The sequence below is a fragment of the Nerophis lumbriciformis genome, linkage group LG12, assembly GCF_033978685.3.
Source record: "Nerophis lumbriciformis linkage group LG12, RoL_Nlum_v2.1, whole genome shotgun sequence".
NCBI lineage: Eukaryota > Metazoa > Chordata > Actinopteri > Syngnathiformes > Syngnathidae > Nerophis > Nerophis lumbriciformis.
In genome coordinates, this window is record NC_084559.2 from 22,961,593 (window position 1) to 22,984,821 (window position 23,229).

Consider the following 23,229-nt stretch of genomic DNA (forward strand, 5'->3'; position numbering starts at 1 on the left):
AAAATACAAATGACTTTAATAAAATAATTAATATCAGGTAAAAGCCAAATCAACTTCTGTATAGACAACAGTAGCTATTTTTAGCGCGATGATGCTCTGTAGAGGATTTTTTGTAATGTATGCATTTTCAGAATGTGCTTGTTCTATTTTTGGCCAAAGTAAGAGAAAAAAAACACATCTAAAGTTGTCTTTACTTTTAAGTTATTATGCCAGGATTTTACCAGTCCGGGCCTTGTGTGAACCATGTGTAGAGATACATAATAAAATACAAGGAAGACATACAAAGATTAATAGAAAGAAAAAAAGTCAAAATTATATATATATATATATATATATATATATATATATATATATATATATATATATATATATATATACAGTAATAACTAATAAATAAATATAACTCAATAAAATATTGCATAACTAATAGGATAAAAAGTAAAATATAAATGACTTTAATAAAATAATTAATATCACGTAAAAGCCAAATCAACTGTTATGATCCGCTGCCCGGATCATATTTTTGTTTTTGTTTTCAAGTCACTTGTGTTTTCAGCACCTCTTGAGTTTGTTTCTGTTGCCATGACGGCAGATTATAGTCACCTGCCTCTGGGTAGTGTCCCGGACGCGCACCTGTTGCCCGGGCACTAATCAGAGGGCTATTTAGTTTACGCGCTGGCCTCATTCGGTCTGTTGGTTTTGTTTGCTCCTACGCAACAAGTTACGCTCCTAGTTTCGCTCATAGTTTACATTTTTGATATTAGCATCTTTGCTACCCTCTTGTTTTCCGTGCCGTGGTGCACCGTGCAGCATTTTGTTCTGCAATCAGAATAAATCATTTATTCTCACCTGCAAGCCGCTTCCTGACATCCCTCTGCATCTTGAAAAGACGACCTCCGGCATCACAATGCCTCGAAGGCGTAACATCAACTTCTGTATAGACAACAGTAGCTATTTTTAGCGCGATGATGCTCTGTAGAGGATTTTTTGTAATGTATGCATTTTCAGAATGTGCTTGTTCTATTTTTGGCCAAAGTAAGAGAAAAAAAACACATCTAAAGTTGTCTTTACTTTTAAGTTATTATGCCAGGATTTTACCAGTAATCCTGGCCTTGTGTGAACCATGTGTAGAGATAAATAATAAAATACAAGGAAGACATACAAAGATTAATAGAAAGAAAAAAAGACAAAATTATATATATATATATATATATATATATATATATATATATATATATATATATATATATATATATATATATATATATACAGTAAATAACTAATAAATAAATATTACTCAATAAAATATTGCATAACTAAAGGGATAAAAGTAAAATACAAATTACTTTAATAAAATAATTAATATCAGGTAAAAGCCAAATCAACTTCTGTATAGACAACAGTAACTATTTTTAGCGCGATGACGCTCTGTAGAGGATTTTTTGTAATATATACATTTTCAGAATGTGCCTGTTCTATTTTTGTCTAAAGTAAGAGAAAGAAAAAAAATCTAAAGTTGTCTTTACTTTTAAGTTATTATGCCAGGATTTTACCAGTCTGGGCTCCGTGGGAATAGATTCTCTTCCATGCAGCCCCTGAGCTAAAGTGAGTTTGACACCCCTGCCTTAGCCTCTTCTTATGGGATACAAATCCTGGAGAAAAAAAACCTAACCGTTCCACCATCGGAACAGAATTGTGGCTTATTGCCACGTTGCTCATGTGTTCAATTAACGTAATTAAAAAAAAAATAGTTGCCACCATACGTTTTTTCTTCTTCTGGCAGCTCTAATAAATATTTATTTGTTGCAAACAATATCACCCTGCTAAAACGCCTCTCTGCTTTTTATTTTTTGCTGACCGGGGCAATTAAGAGGCAAACGTTGGGTTTTAAGAGCGCTCTATTCACGTTGTGACGTAAGCTCTGGCTTTACTTCAGACATCAAGATTGGTTTCATAGAAATCCCATTCCATCTAAACGAAAAGCGCGGCAGTAAATCTGCCTATACCTCCCCCATAACACTTCCATAAATGATTCATTCAGCTCAGTTAAACTGATGCAAAACAGAATGTTAGCGAGCTGCGGCTGCCCGAGTCGACCTGCAAGTGGAGTACCGTATTTTTCGGACTATAAGTCGCAGTTTTTTTCATAGTTTGGCCGGGCTCCAGTGCAACTTATATATGTTTTTTTCCTTCTTTATTATGTGCGACTTATACTCCGGTGCGACTTATACTCTGAAAAATACGGGTACTTTGTAAATTCAACTCATCCCTTGCAGAGAAAAAGACAAAGAAGAGAATGACATGCACGAACACCTTCTGTGTCACTAGTGTTGCGTTTGGACCAGTTGTTCCTCCCAGGGAATTCAAGTTTCTGGTCGTCGCTCCCAAGCTCTTTAGGACACTTAAAGCTGAGTAAAAGAACCACCAGAGACAGAATAGGTACTTTGTATATATTTGCAAAGCTTTGTAAATATAAATGAGACCAGTCCAGCATAGAACATTCAATCATGCAGCTAAGATGGTCTGCCCCAAGAAATGGAAACCTTCTCTTCTATAAAGTCTCTCTCCCTCCCACCCTCATTGTCTTGTCTTTCCAGCCTAAACACATGCCCATTGTTCTCCGCATCTGGACAGAAGAATAGATAAGAAGAAGGAGTATCTCTCTTTCTTACATTCCAAATTCAAGGTTAGCACACAGTATTTGCAGACAACTAAAAGACCACAATTGGAAGAAAAACACTAGCTGTTTTGTAATATGATTATAAAAATAAAGAAGTAACACTTAAATACGGATATATGTAAATATCTGCTTCCGACACTATCTAGAGATTGTATTTTTTAATCCTTCTGCCTAAAGAACTCCTTTTCTAAAATATAACCCAAGCACTGTAGAGGCAGTTGAGATCTATCACGGTGTGAGATAAGACTCCACTGATGTCCCCCTCCGCCCGCCCTCCCGCCTGCCTCCACACAGGCTGGCCGAGAACTACGTGGCGGAAATAAGATGGAACTTTTGTTTGAAACCTCTTAGTGAAAGTGCTGCGCCAAAAATAATCTTTTTTTTCCACCCCCCTGCATGTTAGTCAATCAAGCATTGATACTGTTTTTGGGGGCGGGGGGGAGAAAGTAATTTTGCTTAATCAGTGAACACCATCTGGAACAATTAACCGAATTCTGCAGAATTCAGGGGATCAGTCATATTGGCTTATTAAAGATCCAGAATTATACGAGTAATAAATCCTTGGAAAAAACGAAGCGTACCACTGCCTGTCACGACTATTTTAACTTCAAATACAGTAGAATACTTGATAAGGCTGGAAAGAGGAGATTAATATATGCAAATGATGTCGAGCATTTAAAAGCCCCCCAACAACTGTCTCGCTTTTTTCCTCTCTTATTACAGGCTTTATGTTTTATTCATACACCAACTTACCTGTCATTTCATAAGCTGTAATATTATGAGGGTATTATTAAACAGAATAAAGTGAAGCTTTAATTGGAAAGCTGTATTGCATTTTCCAATTATTTGCTGCAAATTAAATGAAGATGCACACATTAATAAGACTTTCAATATTGTTTCCTGGCTCTCAAAAATCACTGTCATCTTGTCAAGATATTTTGAAAACCCAAGTTAATTTTGAACTTTCTATTTTTTCCCCCTAATCCTCCTCTGAAGAATGAATTGTCTTGTGTCTGTTAATTGAACTTCCTCTAATGGATAGGGAAATAATTGCACTCCATATTACGCTAGATGAGGGCCAGTGTCAGGATTTTTTTTATTTTTATTAATGGGGCAGATATGCTAATGGACGACTTTTTATTAGGTTCACTTTTTTATCAGGTCTGCTGAATACTGTCTAGGCTTGATCTACTAAGATCAAAATACCATGCCCTAAACAGCGTATGCAGTCTACAAAATTGTGTGTACTATTATCAAATCAAATCAAATCAAATCAAGCTTTATTTATAAAGCACTTTTCATACATAAAAGAAATGCAACTCAAAGTGCTTTGCAGAGTTAAAAACAATACCCCGGTGACCCATATCCCCCATTATCACATACTGTAATTACGCATGGACACAGATACCAAACACAAACACACACACACAACATACACACATTTGCAACTATATTAACAAATGATTGCATGTCTGAGTACAGAGGAGATATGTGAGTAAACACTATCACAGGAGCTATCTGCACCAGGAGGTCATCAGACCATGGCCACCAGGACTTTGACACAAAAACGCCCCCACAAGCACGGCCGATAACCCCTGAGGCAGATGGCTCATCTGAGGAACGTTGGAAAATAAAAATAATACAACTTGTAAAATAGTAAGAACCATGTGTAGAGAGAAATAATAAAATATCCGTCAGTCTACCCCAGGGCAGCTGTGGCTATGAAAGTAGCTTACCACCACCAGGTGTGAATGATTGATGGGTTCTACATGTAAAGCGACTTTAGGTACTTAGAAAAGCGCTATATAAATCCCAGTTATTATTATTAAATACAAGGAAGACATATAAAGATTAAAACAAATAAAATAAAATAAAAAATAAAATATATATATATATTTTTTTTAAATTAATTAATTAATTTATATACATATATATATATATATATATATATATGTATATATATATATATATATATATATATATATATATTCATATATATGCTATATATATATATATATATATATATATATATATATATATATATATATATATATATATATATATATATATATATATATATATACAGTAAGTAACTAATAAATAAATATAACTCAATAAAATATTCCATAACTAGTAGGATAAAAAGAAAAAATACAAATGACTTTAATAAAATAATTAATATCAGGTAAAAGCCAAATTAACTTCTGTATAAACAACAGTAACTATTTTTAGCGTGATGACGCTCTGTAGGGAAGCAGTGGCCCATCGCAACATCGCAGTGCATTCATGCGTCTGGAATGATCTAAACACAAGAAAATGCATATTGCGAGATGTTTTTTTTCATATAGGATATATAATAATACATATTTCCTAAATGAAAACATTAACACAATTAAAAAAAGAAAATCAGACCACATCAACTCAATTTGTTTTACCGGTAATCAGCCCCTTAAGTCATCCAGCAACTAATAATAAAATAACTAACAATAAAATAATACGTCTAATATTAGTTATTTCTGGCGGTTCAAATATGTTGACACACACACGTAGGACAACGGATTATCTGTTGAGTGTCACCTCTTTTCTCGCGACCGTGTGTATAACTATGCCAGCATGCATGTAGATTTCGGACGTGCTAAATAAATAAAGACGCAAAATAACGCCCGCAGAACAGTTTAAGCTTGGATAAATCACATTGCACGTGCTGAAAAATTATATTTGCATCTCCTCATTCCAGTATTGTGGGTGTTCTTTTGTTGAGCATATATTCTGCATTATGAAGACAGACACACTAAATCAGTGGTTCTTAACCTTGTTGGAGATACAGAACCCCACCAGTTTCATATGCGCATTCACCGAACCCTTCTTTAGTGAAAAATATATATATATATTTTTTCAAATTCAAAATTGTTTTTTTGTAACCCTTTAGTATGGGGAACATATTCTAAGTGACAAAGACTTAATTTGCCCTGCGATGAGGTGGCGACTTGTCCAGGGTGTACCCCGCCTTCCGCCCGATTGTAGCTGAGATAGGCTCCAGCGCCCCCCGCGACCCCAAAGGGAATAAGCGGTAGAAAATGGATGGATGGAAATACTTAATTTAGAGTTACTTGGTAAGGGTTAGGGTTAGAGGGTTTGGGCCAGGGTTAGGGTTATAATAAGTCCATGCCCAGAGGTGGGTAGAGTAGCCAGAAATTGTACTCAAGTAAGAGTACTGTTACTTTAGAGATTTATTACTCAAGTAAAAGTAAGGAGTAGTCACCCAAATATTTACTTGAGTAAAAGTAAAAAGTATGTTGTAAAAAACTACTCAAGTACTGAGTAACTGATGAGTAACATACACACACATATCATATATATATATATATATATATATATATATATATATATATATATATATATATATATATATATATATATATATATATATATATATATATATATATATATATATGTATATATATATATATATATGTATATATATACATACATTGATATATACAGTATATAATTTCTATTTATTTTTTTTGCCGTTTTTGTTTACATGTTAATAGTGTTTTAATGAATATACATGCATGTTTAACACATATAGATTCCTTTCTTTCATGAAGACAAGAATATAAGTTGGTGTATTACCTGATTCTGATGACTTGCATTGATTGGAATCAGACAGTAGTGATGACAAACGTCCACGTTTTCAAATGGAGGAGAAAAAAAGTTCCTCCTTTCTGTCTAATACCACATGAAAGTGGTTGGTTTTTGGCATCTTATATGTCCAGCTTCCATATTCGTTTTTATACACTTTACAAGAAATACATTGGCGGCAAACTCCGTAGCTTGCTAGCTTGTTTGCGCAGGCTTTCGGAGACTCTTATTTTGAAAGCGCAGGCGCGATGGAGCAGCATTTTTATTGTGAAGACAGGAACTGTGCAGTCAGTCTTTAGGCTTTTGACGGGGTGTACGGTTGAAATAAAAAATTGTCTTTTTTCCTTCACACTTTTGATTGATTGATTGGAACTTGTATTAGTAGATTGCACAGTACAGTACATATTCCGTACAATTGACCACTAAATGGTAACACCCAAATAAGTTTTTCAACTTGTTTAAGTCAGGTCATGTGACCCCTGGCTCTGTTTCATTGGTCCAACGTCACCAGTGACTGCATCTGATTGGTGGAACGGACTGAACGTCACCAGTGACTGCATTTGTTGAAACGCAGGCACTATGAAGGTCTGTCTGACAGACCAAAACAAACAAAGCGTGCATTAACAGATCGATAAAAATTAGTAGCGGGTAGCGAGCTGAATGTAGATAAAAATAGCGGAGTAAAAGTAGCTTTTCTTCTCTATAAATATACTCAAGTAAAAGTAAAAGTATGTTGCATTAAAACTACTCTTAGAAGTACAATTTATCCCAAAAGTTACTCAAGTAGATGTAACGGAGTAAATGTAGCGCGTTACTACCCACCTCTGGCCATGCCGAATAAGGCATTAATAAGTACTTAATAATGACAAGTTAAGAGCCAATATGTTACTAATTTGCATGTTAATAAGCAACTAATTAATGGTGAATATGTTCCCCATACTAAAGTGTTACCATGTTTTTTTTACTGGTGCATAAAATGAACCGTGCATGAACATCACCTTGTTCAAAGAACAAAACCAACACAGTGCATAAACTCACAACAAATTACACACCTGTAAATCAGTGTGACTTCTGCTCTTGCCATATCCATAATACGCCGATAGGGAGAAGTTTTTATTTACACGATGAGTCGGGTGTGTTTTGACCTCCGCCGAACCCCTGAGGCCGACTCACCGAACCCCTAGGGTTCGATCGAACCCAGGTTAAGAACCACTGCACTAAATGGATTGCGCTCCGTATTTTCCTCTGCGCACAAGTTTAGTGTTTTTGGACACGCAAACCTTTAGTAGATACAGTACGTATTAGACTAATCAATTTAATTTTTTTTTTTAATTTTTTTGTCCTGTCCATTTACTCAGGTAAATCATATTGTTCATGTAGATGCCCATATCAGCTGTACAGATGTATTTTACAAAAGAGAAGTGTGGGATACTTCTCTTGTTACCTTATTTGTATTTGACTTCATTAAATGTATTTATATTATTATTTGGTGCAGGAGGGGATAGAAAGAGAAAAAAAGGAAGACAGAGGGGGAAAAATTGCGGGGAGAAGAGGGAGATAAGGCAGAGAGACAACAACAGCAGCAAACACAACAATAACAATAACAACAACAACAACAACAGAAAAACATCAGCAAATAGGATATGTACAAATAGGATGGTAAAAGTGATAGCAAAGAAGCAGTTAGTGAAATAAATAATAATACAGAAATGACAATGAACATTATTACACTACAAATGGAGCAATACAAATACCAATAGAAATAGCACTATTGATAATGAATAATAACAATAATTACCTCTATTATGCAATTGTTTCAAATGTAACAATACATATGTGTAATGATGACTTGAAATACAAAATAAAGCTGATAAATGGAGGGGAAGAACGAGAAGCCAACTATATTACCCTTGTAGATTGTTATAGTAAAAATAGGTTAAGCTTTGTCGGTGTGCCATGTGTTACCAAGTTTCCCCAGTTTTAATTTAATTATAATCAAATTATGATTCTTTTACACAGGAATGAAAGTTTGAGTATCTCAAAATATACATTTTTTTCTATCATTGTTTTTGTGGTCTAATCGACAAAGGCAGGGATCAAAGTGATGCTGCAGTGGAGACGCATACAGTTGGCATGGAAACTTCTCAAATGAACTTGCTCTGTCAAGTCAAATAGGGATAAAACGTGAATAGGTTTTAATATTGCGGTAATAAATGTCAAAGCACCTGCACATCACATCTGTACATGATGTGACTGCGGATGACAGATTTCCCAGACATGTTACCTCTCCTCCCCTCAGCTCGCTCTTCTCTCGTGCGTCGGGCTTTTTGTTTAGTTGAGAAGTGACGGAGGGTTTAATCAAGAAAGCAGGCAATTCATCAATCCTAAAGAAGGTGCCTGCACACGCCTGACAGAGCGCACATGGTTTTAGAGCAACCTGAACCTGGCCAGCTGTCAGCCCGCACACACTGACTGCCACACACACACACACACACACACACAGCAGAGCAATCATCAGGCTAACAATTAACACAAATGGGTTGTTTTCTAGAAGCTATCATTGTCTGCAGGCAATCTCATTGTTAATGAAGGCAAGGTTATTTTTTAAATCTCAGTCACATACTGATGCTTCTTGTTTCCTCCACCAAACGTAACACATACCTGCTTCAAGTGTACGTACAGTAGGGAAAGGATTCATATGGCCCCACTCGTGGGTAGATCTCGCGTGAGAGGACGGGGAAGGGTAAATCATTTTTGCAATGCGGTCTGCTGAAAATGATGGAAAGTACAAGAAAGTTTAATCATATTACTTACGACTATACTGGCTCACCTGCACTGGCTTCCTGTGCACATAAGATGTGACTTTAAGGTTTTACTACTTACGTATTAGATATTACACGGTCTAGCTCCGTCCTATCTTGTCGATTGTATTGTACCATATGTCCCGGCAAGAAATCTGCATTCAAAGAACTCCGGCTTATTATTGATTCCCAGAGCCCAAAAAAAGTCTGCGGGCTATAGAGCGTTTTCTATTCGGGCTCCAGTACTCTGGAATGCCCTCCCGGTAACAATTAGAGATGCTACCTCAGTAGAAGCATTTAAGTCCCATCTTAAAACTCATTTGTATACTCTAGCCTTTAAATAGACCCCCCTTTTAGACCAGTTGATCAGCCGTTTCTTTTCTTTTCTCCTCTGCTCCCCTCTTCCTTGTGGAGGGGGGTGGGGCACAGGTCCGGTGGCCATGGATGAAGTGCTGGCTGTCCAGAGTCGGGACTTGGGGTGGACCGCTCGCCTGTGCATCGGCTGGGAACATCTCTGCGCTGCTGACCCGTCTCCGCTCGGGATGGTGTCCTGCTGGCCCCACTATGGACTGGACTCTTACTATTATGTTGGATCCACTATGGACTGGACTCTCACAGTATTATGTCAGACCCACTCGACATCCATTGCATTCGGTCTCCCCTAGAGGGGGGGGGGTTACCCACATATGCGGTCCTCTCCAAGGTTTCTCATAGTCATTCACATCGACGTCCCACTGGGGTGAGTTTTTCCTTGCCCTTATGTGGGCTTTGTACCGAGTATGTCGTTGTGGCTTGTGCAGCCCTTTGAGACACTTGTGATTTAGGGCTATATAAATAAACATTGATTGATTGATTGATTGAAAGCACAACTTTACATGGTCAAAGTTGGAATTGCCACAAAACACGTTAAGATATTCAACACTCTACTGCCTTCTGGCGACTAAAGTGGATACTGTACCCCTCCACTACCCAATATGTAAGGTTTATTGTGTCAGGTTAACGAATGGGACCATATGAATCCCCTTCCTACTAGGGCTGTGAATCTTTGGGTGTCCCACGATTCGATTCAATATCGATTCTTAGGGTCACGATTCGATTCAAAATCGATTATTTTCCCGATTCAAAACGGTTCTCTATTCATTCAATACATAGGATTTCAGCAGGATCCACCCCAGTCTGCTGACATGCAAGCAGAGTAGTAGATTTTTGTAAAAAGCTTTTATAATTGTAAAGGACAATGTTTTATCAACTGATTGCAATAATGTACATTTGCTTTAACTAGTAAATGAACCAAAAAAAAGACTTATTTTATCTTTGTGAAAATATTGGACACAATGTGTTGTCAAGTTTATGAGATGTGATGCAAGTGTAAGCCACTGTGACACTATTGTTCTTTTTTTTTTAGTTTTTATAAATGTGTAATGATTATGTCAATGAGGGATTTTTAATCACTGCTATGTTGAAATTGTAACTAATATTGATACTGTTGTTGATAATATTCATTTTTGTTTCACTACTTTTTGTTTGTTCTGTGTCGTGTTTGTGTCTCCTCTCAATTGCTCTGTTTATTGCAGTTCTGAGTGTTGCTGGGTCGGGTTTGGTTTTGGAATTGGATTGCATTGTTATGGTATTGCTGTGTAATTTTTGTTGTTGTTGGATTGATTAATTAAAAAAATAAAAAAATAAAAAAATAAAAAAAATAAAATAAAAATAAAATAAAAACATAAAAAAATAAAAACATAAAAATAAAATCGATTTTTAAAAAATCGACGTGAGAATCGTGATTCAAATTCAAATCCAATTTTTCCCCACACCCCTACTTCTTTCGGTACAGTTTGTGCTAGTTTTTAATTGTCCCTCAAACCCAGTGGTGTGGCCTTCTCTGCTGGCCTAACATAACCAGAAATCATGATCATAATTAAAGATAACATTAATTTTTTTATTTACCATCCATCCATCCATTTCTTACCGCTTAATCCCTTTGGGGTCGCGGGGGGCGCTGGAGCCTATCTCAGCTACAATCGGGCGGAAGGCGGGGTACACCCTGGACAAGTCGCCACCTCCTTTCCCTAAATATCTAAAAGTATTCATATTCTCTTCATGTCATATTATGCTCCTTCCAGCGCTGTTGTTTTTAAGTTGTATAGTTTTTATCCAATCAAAATTCAGCTAGCTTACGTTGCCATGCCGTACCAAATCTGCCCGAAGCCCTTAGAATCCACAATGCTGGCGTCCGTGCACAGTAAGTGAACGGGGACATACAGTTGACAGACGGTTGCGATAGCCAATCAGATTACAAGTTGTTGTCAGTAAGGTCTTCTAGCTGGCCTAAGGCAGATACATATTGTGATGTTATGAGCTAGGTAACATAAGAACTAAATTACCCAGCATGCCACAGTAGTGAAGAGCACGCGCAATAGCCGCGTTTAGCGGGATGTTTTTGATGAGCACGCTGTGGAGTAAACTTTAAGAACTCAGCCACCACGCCTCGTCTGCATCTTTTATGATTAGACAAGACAACACATAGATTTGCAAGGCCATTTTCAAGAAGGATATTTAAAGAGAAACTACATCTTGTGAGACGATGTCGGCCAACCCCGGAAGCTCGAATGGGTTCTACAGATTGTGAGTTCAGATATTTTATTTCTTTATTTTTTTCACGTTTAATATGGTTTTTACAATTTTGATTTTGACAGTACCACATAAGGTATGTTTTAATTGTTGATGCGGGTTTATTGATTTTTAAATGCACCAGAAAATAACCTGTTTTGTACACTGTTGGTGGTCATTCAATGCACAGTAGTGTTCCTATATAGTTTTTCTCCAGAAATGGTCATGTGGTGACATCAATTATGATATGTTCAAAGGTAATCATTGAAATTGGACATCACTGAAATATTGTGCGGAAATATGACCATATCACACCAATTCTCAAATCCCTTCACTGGCTTCCTGTTCCACTCAGGATTGAATACAAAGTCTCCCTACCAACCCACCAGTGCCTCCATGGAAATGCCCCCCTCTACCTCAAAGAACCACTCACCCCCAAATCATCCACACGACACCTCCGCTCCGGACAGGCTAACCCATACTTGCCAACCTTGAGACCTCCGATTTCGGGAGGTGGAGGGCGGGGGGCGTGGTCAGGGGTCGGGCGGGGCGTGGTTGGGGGCGTGGTTAAGAGGGGAGGAGTATATTGGCAGCTAGAATTCACCAAGTCAAGTATTTCATACATACACACACACACACACACACACATATATATATATATATATATATATATATCCTGAAAATGTGCAAACAAAACTGTGTTTAGATAATTGATACTTCAAACTTGCATAAATAAATATTAAGGAATATAACAAAACTTGGCTTCTGAGAGCTTCAAAATGTAATGAATAAAATGCTAAAGTTGTTGATAAACAAGCAATTATTTTAATAATTAAATATGGTCATTTTAAATGAATTATTATGATAATTTAAAATCAATTATTTCAAATATGTTCATTTTAATGTATAAATATATGGCTGGATGTAATAAGGAGTCAGAAAAAATAAAAATAAAAATACAATTAATTTTGATGTTTTTAACAAAATATAGTAAGAATGTATTTCGTTTTTTTTTTTTTTTAATTAATAAATATATGTATTTTTAGGTAAGATAAACATAATAGTACAATGTATTTCCAGTCTGGATGATTTAGTTCTTGTCATCCTGTTGTCCTCCTGTCGTGAAAAAAGGCTGTCCTCACTCGGGTCCGCATGGAGGCCACACCCCTCCAGCTCCGGCTGAAAATCGGGAGAATTTCGGGAGAATATTTGTCCCGGGAGGTTTTCGAGAGAGGCGATACATTTCGGGAGTCTCCCGGAAAATTCGGGAGGGTTGGCAAGTATGGGCTAACCTCCGAGGACAAAGCTACGAACAATGGGAGACCGGGCTTTCTGCTCCGCCTCTCCCAGTCTGTGGAACGCTCTTCCTTAACCCCTTGAGGGAACCACAGACTGTGGATGCTTTTAAAAAAGGCTTAAAAAGCCTTCTTTTTTAAAAAAAAGCTTTTTTTTTAGATATATGCATACTACTTCTAGCTATTAGACTGTTCTAATTTATATTTTTATTTATTTTTATTATCTTTTTATTTTTATTTTTCTTAATAGACTGTAGCACTTTGAGGTTGTTTACTCAATGTAAAGTGCTTTTTACAAATAACATCTATTATTATTAAATGCATTACTGAAGGCCTAGGTGGGAAACGCACGGCCCACCACTGCTCAAACCCCCTTAGCAACCAATATTTCGTCTCACTATTGGACCACTCGTCTGTATTATTGTCTGCTCTTGCAGCTTGACTCTTATGACAACAATTTGTCATTTTACATCAATTAAGGCATTTTTTCCATCTTTTTTTGCTTTTTTTCTGCTCAGGTGGAACAAACGCACCCGCATGACCCGGAGCACACACATTTAAAAGTGTATTATTAATTTGCATAGACATGTACTAATTCTAAAATGTATTGTATTAGAATTTAGAATTGAATGATGGTTGGTAAAAACCTTTGTTTTGGACACGGCTGTGCAGGAGCAGCAGAAGGAATCCTCACCACATGGTGTCTCTCTCCAGCTAGATAAAAACCTGCCATCCCCAGTCACCTCATACAGTCACACATTCTTCCAGGCTGGAGCACCGCAGCTGGCTCAGACTACACGTATTGGAGAGTGGGATGCAGCTTAAACTCCTCGCCTCTAAAATGTAATAGCCTTGCCTCTGTTAAAGTCATAAATGTCTCATTGCCAAAACAAGGCACGCGAGGTACATAATATGTATGTGTTGCGGGGGCAAATTGTTTACATTTGTTAACATTTGTTGTGTAAATAGAAAGCAGATGTTAACTTACATTGTATAGAACTGTACATACAATTGTAGCGCAGTGAGTGTTAAATGCAGCCATAAAGACGCAAATATTATTATTTCAAGGTTTGGTTAATCACATACTTGTCACATATCAGTGATTTACAAACACTGAAAGGTTTCAACTTGGAGGACATCTTCAATATAAAAAAAGGAACTCACACAAATACTTCACAATGCATCCTTGTGCTACGGTAAGTTTTGCCCACTAGATTCCTCACCCGTTGCTCACCAATGTCTTTGTGCGAGTCTTCAATATGCATTACATACATTGCAGTGGTTAAGGAACTGAGTAGGGACGGCGTGGCGCAGTGGTAGAGTGGCCGTGCGCAACCCGAGGGTCCCTGGTTCAATCCCCACCTAGTACCAACCTCGTCATGTCCGTTGTGTCCTGAGCAAGACACTTCACCCTTGCTCCTGATGGCTGCTGGTTAGCGCCTTGCATGGCAGCTCCCGCCATCAGTGTGTGAATGTGTGTGTGAATGGGTAAATGTGGAAGTAGTGTCAAAGCGCTTTGAGTACCTTGAAGGTAGAAAAGCGCTATACAAGTACAACCCATTTATCATTTATTTATCATTTACTTTGGGCACCTACTGAGTAGTTGTTGATATGCTTAAAAGCCTACTGAAACCCACTACTACCGACCACGCTGTCTGATAGTTTATATATCAATGACGAAATCTTAACATTGCAACACATGCCAATGCGGCATGTGTTGCCGCATTGGCAACACATTTAGCTTACTAAAGTGTAATTTTAAATTTTGCGCGAAATATCCTGCTGAAAACGTCTCGGTATGATGACGTCTGCGCGTGACGTCACGGATTGTGGAGGGCATTTTGGGACAGCATGGTGGCCAGCTATTAAGTCGTCTGTTTTCATCGCACAATTCCACAGTATTCTGGACATCTGTGTTGGTGAATCTTTTGCAATTTGTTCAATGAACACTGGAGACAGCAAAGAAGAAAGCTGTAGGTGGGAAGCGGTGTATTGCGGCCAACTGCAGCAAAAACACAAACACAGCCGGTGCTTCATTGTTTACATTCCTGGAAGATGACAGTCAAGCTTTACCATTGGCCTGTGGAGAACTGGGACAACAGAGACTCTTACCAGGAGGACTTTGAGTTGGATATGCAGACACGGTACCGTGAGTACACATGCAGCTGGGGCTTCCAAACATTTGATCGCTTGCCCGCACGTGCGTGCCGCTACTTATAGTCCGAAAAATACGGTATATAAAATAATATATATATATATATATATATATATATATATATTTATACTGTACTTTTATATATATATATATATATATATATATATATATATATATATATATATATATATATATACATACCAAATTTTTCGGACTTTAAGTCGCAGTTTTTTTCATAGTTTGGCCGGGCTCCAGTGCAACTTATATATGTTTTTTTCCTTCTTTATTATGCATTTTCGGCAGGTGCGACTTATACTCCGGTGCGACTTATACTCCGAAAAATACGGTATGTATATATATATATATATATATATATATATATATATATATATATATATATATATATATATATATATATTAGGGCTGCAACGACTAATCGATTAAATCGATTCAAATCGATTATAAAAATAGTTGCCGATTAATTTAGTCATCGATTTGTTGGGTCTATGCTATGCGCATGCGCAGAGGCTTTTTATTTTATTTTTTTAATAAACCTTTATTTATAAACTGCAACATTTACAAACAGCTGAGAAACAATAATCAAAATAAGTATGGTGCCAGTATGCTGTTTTTTTTCCCAATAAAATACTGGATAGGATAGAAATGTAGTTTGTCTCTTTTATCCGATTATTAATCGATTAATCAAAGTAGTAATCGACTGATTAATCGATTATCAAATTAATCGTTAGCTGCAGCCCTAATATATATATATATATATATATATATATATATATATATATATATATATATATATATATATATATATATATATATATATATATATATTGCATTTCTTTGTCTCGTTTTGCAACTACTGTAGTGCATTATGTAGTGGACTTTGACTTTGTATGCAATTGCAATTCCAAGATGGCAGTGGTGTATAGACTGCAGTGTGTTGCTTTTGTCAGGAAGTAATCTTTGTTATTTAGTCTGTTGAGCGCTAAACAGTGCCTTCTTTATGCTTTGTTGCCATGGAAAATGACCTAGAAGCAGTACAGCTGAGTCCGCTCTGAGTGCTTGACTGCTTGTTTACCGGCCGAGTGCTAGAGCTGGTGCAAGTCTGCAACCATGCAACAAACTTAACAGTTATGGCACAGTTTGATTTTTACGTGACAGACTTCTGTCGGTACTACCGAGTACCAAATCCGGTACCCGTCCCCATTAACTACAATAACATATATTCTCTGATAAGTCTAATGTGTGGGAGAGGTTACCTGTCATTGTGTAGCTTCCACCGCTCTGGTGCTCATCTGGCCTACTGATGATGGTCTTACTACAGGCAAACAAAAAAAGAAAAGAAAATTTACTGGATCAATCTGCCATTACTACTGGTACTACTACTATTACTTAATTGAGAGGCGTATTAAATGGAAGGTTATCATGTCTGTGTCATGTCTGTGTAATCATGTTTTGTTTTAGTCATGTTTTTAGTTATTGGACTCTTTAGTTTCTGGCTTTTCACTCCCTTGTCTTGTTTCCATGATTACCCATTAGTTTCACCTGTTCCACGTTTGGACTCATTGTGCACTCTTGTTTGTCACCATAGCAACCCATTAGTTTTCACCTGTCACGTCACGCACCTGTTTCACGTTTTGAGTCACGTACCTGTTTTCGTTAATCATGTCTGTAGTATTTAAGTTCATTGTTTTTCATTTTGTCTTTCTGGTGACATACCCCTGACTTTCTGCTTCTCACTCTGTTTACCTCTGCGCACTTCATGCCATGTCAAGTAAGTTTTTTCTATTCATGCCACAGTTAGCGACTTTTGTTCATGTCCATAGTTTTTTGCCCACGTGCAAGTCTTTTTGTTTCGTTAGTCAAGTTTGTACTTCCGCCTTGAGCGCGCTTTTTGTTCCTTTGTTAGTGTAAAATAAATAATGTCTTCACCTTCATGCCATGTCTGGTCCAAATGTTCATTTGCACCACGGGAGAACAAACCACGCCATAGTCCAAGTCTTGACAGATGTCGCCAGCACGACACACTGAAAACAATGAACTTAAATACTATAGACATGATTAACGAAAACAGGTGCGTGACTCAAAATGTGAAACAGGTGCGTGACGTGACAGGTGAAAACTAATGGTTGCTATGGTGACAAAACAAAAGTGCACAAAAAGTCCAAAAACCAAAACGAACATGACCAAAACAAAAACATGATCACACAGACATGACAGTCTGTGGCATTTATATTCCTATAGCATTTATTATCATAGTTTCATAAGTAGTAGAAACAGGGAGAACATTAAGTTATACTACTAAAATGTTTCCATTTAAAAGGTAGACCAAAGCTTCAAAATCAAAGTTTGAGTGTAAATGGGGAAAATAAGGCAAACATTAAAACGGTGCATCAGTTGCCTGCAGGCTTGAGCAGACCTTCAACAGGGCTTTGGAGTGGGATCTTGTTAAGTCTGGAGGAGCTGCGGGATTCCATTATTCAAGGGAAGTCTGCTTTTACTGGTTCATGGCCTTGTATTACAGAAAACAGCACCGAATGCACTTTGTGGGCAGTTGAAGTTAACAAACCATATAAGATTGAAATCCTCATCAATCAAGCTATCACAAATTACACCCCTGGCCTCACCCCTATGGATCGATAAATCCTCAGCTTGTGAGGAGGGCGAAAAACAGCTTCAAGATAGCTGCATAAGACGGCGTGCCTTGGAGGCAGCTAAAGAATACAACAGCTATAAAACTAACCATCTCATAATGATGATGCAAAGTAATATCATTAAAATGGGGATTGCTATGATTAGCACAGACAGACATTATGTAAGACCAGGTAAGCAAGAGTCTGAAGAAATTGTAGCGATAGATGCAAGAATGTTCCAAATCATGTATACTTTGCTTGTTTAATAACTGTATTTAGGGTAAATGCATGGGCGGCTTGAAGGAGTATAACTGATCTTGTCCTATGAAATAAACAACTATAATAATTTCTACAGAGGGCAACAAAACAAGACTTCTGACTGTGTGGTATTTATGAGCTTGAAGCCTGCAACTCAGATGCATTTGCAATGAAAGGGTTGACTTTTCTTCCCCTCATTTACATTAGCATTTGGCCATGTTGAATCCAGACCAATTGTGAATTTTTAAAAGGTTGGCATCAATCTTGTGGGGACGATTGCCATATTCGCTGCAGACTTCTTTTACTTTGCAAAGGTTGATTCGGCAGCTGAAAAGGAAGCTGCACATCTGTCAAGCACACGGACATACAGGATTCCGATGACGTGGTAGTGGAAAGTTTAAATGTCTTTTTTTTAGGAGCTTGTGTTTGTTTTGGTCAATCAATGCCCTGAGGCGCCAATTGAAAAACAAGCCGAGCATGTGGGTGTCTTTATTTTTCTAAGTGATGGTACCTGAAAGGCCTACTGAAACCCACTACTACCGACCACACAGTCTGATAGTTTATATATCAATGATGAAATCTTAACATTGCAACACATGCCAATACGGCCGGGTTAGTTTACTAAAGTGCAATTTTAAATTCCGTGCAAAATATCCTGCTGTAAACGTCTCAGTATGATGACGTCAGCGTGTGACGTCGCGGATTGTAGAGGACATTTTGGGACAACATGGTGGCCAGCTATTAAGTCGTCTGTTTTCGTCGCAAAATTCCACAGTATTCTGGACATCTGTGATGGTGAATCTTTTGCAATTTGTTCAATGAACAATGGAGACAGCAAAGAAGAAAGCTGTAGGTGGGAAGCGGTGTATTGCGGCCAACTTCAGCAATACAAACACGGCCGGTGTTTCAATGTTTACATTCCCGAAAGATGACAGTCAAGCTTTACCATTGGCCTGTGGAGAACTGGGACAACAGAGACTCTTACCAGGAGGACTTTGAGTTGGATACGCAGACACTGTACCGTGAGTACGCATGCAGCTGCGGCTTCCAAACATTTGATCGCTTGCCCGTACGTGCGTGCCGCTATGTGCATGTCACGTACGTAACTTTGGGGACTTTGGGGAAATATATGTGCTGTATGAACTTTGGGGAGGTGAACGGTACTTTGGGCTGTGGGATTGAGTGTGTTGTGCAGGTGTTTGAGTTATATTGGCGGGTTATATGGACGGGAGGGGGGAGGTGTTTGTTATGCGGGATTAATTTGTGGCATATTAAATACAAGCCTGGTTGTGTTGTGGCTAATAGAGTATATATATGTCTTGTGTTTATTCCCAGCTGAATATCAGGTCCCACCCGCCTCTCACAGCATCTTCCCTATCTGAATCGCTCCCACTGCCCTCTAGTCCTTCACTCTCACTTTCCTCATCCACAAATCTTTCATCCTCGCTCAAATTAATGGGAAAATCGTCGCTTTCTCGGTCCGAATCGCTCTCGCTGCTGGTGGCCATGATTGTAAACAATGTGCAGATTTGAGGAGCTCCACAACCTGTGACGTCACGCTACTCGTCTGCTACAGGCAAGGCTTTTTTATCAGCGACCAAAACTTGCGAAATTTATCGTCGATGTTCTCTACTAAATTATTACAGCAAAAATATGGCAATATCGCAAAATGATCAAGTATGACACATAGAATGGACCTGCTATCCTCGTTTAAATAAGAAAATTGCATTTCAGTAGGCCTTTAAACTCCCAAACCATGCAAAACCTTCAATGTTTTAATTTTCTAAAGGAAAAACAAAGTCTTTCCACTCCAAATTGGTTATTTCTAAATACAATTTCAGGTGCATTGGAGAGGCTGACATATGGCAAATCAATTAGACAACTAATTCCTCAAACAAAAAAAACATGGCAAGTGCATTTGCTAATCAACAGCAGTGTCGGGACTCGTATTACGGTGGCCACTGGAGTTTTGACAACAATTAATCCTCATTTCAGGCAAGGAGAGCCATATTGACACATATTCCTAATTTGAATATGCAATTATGGTGTCGTTCCTCATCAAATTACTGTAAAACTGGGAACACAGCCTGGAAGACTTATACAATTACAAGACTTATCAAGAGACCTATGTTCCCAAAAAAATCTGTCTGAGTTAAAATCGCATTAGTGCCGCAAATCAAACCACAGCAGTAAAGTTCACTTCATTGTGTTGCTACAGCTGTGGTTCAAATATTTTCAAGAGCATTCTTCACGTTGCTGATTTGTCGATGTAAAAAAGACAGAGGAGAAAAAACTCAGACAGACAGTGGGGACAAAAGTCAGTGGAGATGATGAGGAAAGTGATATCACTGTAAAGCCAGAGTTGTGATACAGGAAGCAGAAGGCTCTTGTTTTGACACACATCCAGCTTCTCCCGTGACAACACCTCCACACGTTCCTTTATGTGCTGACAGTGCTGCTTTATAGGTGCCACTATCTCAGCCATCATTATCCTCCTTTAAGCTCAGAGTCAGTCAGAGGCTGAAAAAAAAGGTTCTCTCTGAATTTTGTAGCAAATCACAGAAGAGCACGAGCCCATCACATCTCCGCAGATCACTCAATCATTCCCAGCACTGAAACCATCGTTGGGATCTGAGCTCCTTTTTGCAACTTTTTAGAATGCAACAAGTAATGAGAAGGATTGAGTGAGACCGTCATGCACCACTGACAGACACACAATCAGGATGACTCTTTCTCTCAACAAAAATGTACGGTAGGAAGTCTTGGATAACCAGCAAGCAACACAAGCAGATACGATCTCCTGCAGAGGTGCTTCAGTGTGAGTGTCACAGCCAGAACGCTGCATGACTCGTAATGTATTGATATGCCAGTTCTGACATGGACGACTCTCTCGGTGTCAGGTGTAAGAAAGTCAGCATTGCAATATAAAAAAAACCCCCACAGATATTCAGCTTTGACATTTTTATCACTACTGTTTGATTTAAAAGGTGCCCGTGTGTACATTGGGCTAAGATTCTAATAGAAATGTCACTGAGATTTGAGTGAACAAGAAGGAATGGTAATATTAGGACAAGGCTAATGTATGCTGGCTAAAGAGGTCAGATACCAGTAACGGCAATGACAGTTTTATCAGGAGAACAAGTGCTGTGGCCATAAGAAGGATGGATGACAGGGGTCTTTACTGGACACATTTGAAGGCTGAAAGTATAATATTTTACCCCAGCTGCAAACGCTGGGGTTACAATTCTGTTTTACGTAGGATATGACGAACAAGCAATGAAGAAAAACCAAACTCCTATACCTCCTTTGAACACTTGTCGAACCAAAAGTCGATGAGAGAAATATACCAATAAAGAAAAACTATAAAAAACAAATATCATTCAGCATTTCAAAAGGTCAAGTATATTACTTTATACCTGTATCAATCAATCAATCAATATTTATTTATATAGCTCTAAATCACAAGTGTCTCAAAGGGTTGCACAAGCCACAACGACATTCCTCGGTACAGAGCCCACATAAGGGCAAGGAAAAACTCACCCCAGTGGGACGTCGATGTGAATGACTATGAGAAACCTTGGAGAGGACCGCTTATGTGGGTAACCCCCCCCTCTAGGGGAGACCGAATGCAATGGATGTCGAGTGGGTCTAACATGATATTGTGAGAGTACAGTCCATAGTGGATCCAGCATAACAGTACGAGTCCAGTCCACAGTGAGGTCAGCAGGAAACCATCCCGAGCGGAGACGGGTCAGCAGAGCAGAGATGTTCCCAAACGATACACAGGCGAGCGGTCCACCCCGGGTCTCGACCCCGGACAGCCAGCACCCCATCCATGGCCACCGGACCTGTGTGTCTCCCCCTCCACAAGGATAGGGGGGAGCAGAGGAGAAAAGAAAAGAAACGGCAGATCAACTGGTCTAAAAAAAAAAGGGAGCTATTCAAAGGCTAGAGTATACAAATGAGTTTTAAGATGGGACTTAAATGCTTCTAATGAGGTAGCATCTCTAACTGTTACCGGGAGGGCATTCCATAGTACTGGAGCCCCAATAGAAAACGCTCTATAGCCCGCAGACTTTTTTTGGGCTCTGGGAATCACTAATAAGCCGGAGTTCTTTGAACGCAGATTTCTTGCCGGGACATATGGTACAATACAATCAGCAAGATAGGATGGAGCTAGACCGTGTAGTATTTTATACGTAAGTAGTAAAACCTTAAAGTCACATCTTAAGTGCACAGGAAGCCAGTGCAGGTGAGCCAGTATAGGCGTAATATGATCAAACTTTCTTGTTCTTGTCAAAAGTCTAGCAGCCGCATTTTGTACCAATTGTAATCTTTTAATGCTAGACATAGGGAGACCCGAAAATAATACGTTACAGTAATCGAGACGAGACGTAACGAACGCATGAATAATGATCTCAGCGTCGCTGGTGGACAAAATGGAACACATTTTAGCGATATTACGGAGATGAAAGAAGGCCGTTTTAGTAACACTCTTAATGTGTGACTCAAACGAGAGAGTTGGGTCGAAGATAATACCCAGATTCTTTGCCGAGTCGCTTTGTGTAATTGTTTGGTTGTCAAATGTTAAGGTGGTATTATTAAATAAATGTTGGTGTTTCTATTTTAATGTTGACTATTTAAACAGAACAGCTTAAACACTTTAATGTGTTGGGGATATGTGTGTGCAAAGTGTCAGTAATTGGTTAGTCACGTGTTTTATTCATGTTTTGTGTTTTTTTTACACAATGAATGAGGTTGGGTGTGCTGTGGTTAACTCTTCTTTAACGGTCAGTTGATATGGTGTTATTTTGAAGTAGGGATGATACAATTACCAGTAATAATGATACACCACGGTAAAAATCCCAAAAGTTAGTATTACCGTTTTAAATTAAAATGATTGTAAAACCGTGATTGCAGCATTAAAGGCCGACTGAAACCCACTACTACCGACCACGCAATCTGATAGTTTATATATCAATGATGAAATCTTTACATTGCAACACATGCCAATACGATTTACTAAAGTGCAATTTTAAATTTTGCGCCGAAATATCCTGCTGAAAACGTTTCGGTATGATGACGCCTGCGCGTGACATTTTGGGACAGCATGGTGGCCAGCTATTAAGTCGTCTGT

The 23,229-nt window shown here is 38.2% G+C and overlaps 1 protein-coding gene across 2 annotated transcripts in view; it reads right to left on the minus strand.

Annotated features, from left to right (window-relative positions):
- mvb12bb (multivesicular body subunit 12Bb) overlaps positions 1-23,229 on the minus strand; it is a 134,353-nt gene that overhangs the window by 48,208 nt on the left and 62,916 nt on the right. For both annotated transcript variants that reach the window (XM_061985774.1, XM_061985773.1), the window contains exon 7: positions 16,461-16,519. In XM_061985774.1, the coding sequence (XP_061841758.1) occupies positions 16,461-16,519 (59 nt within the window). The remainder of the gene's footprint in view (positions 1-16,460; positions 16,520-23,229) is intronic.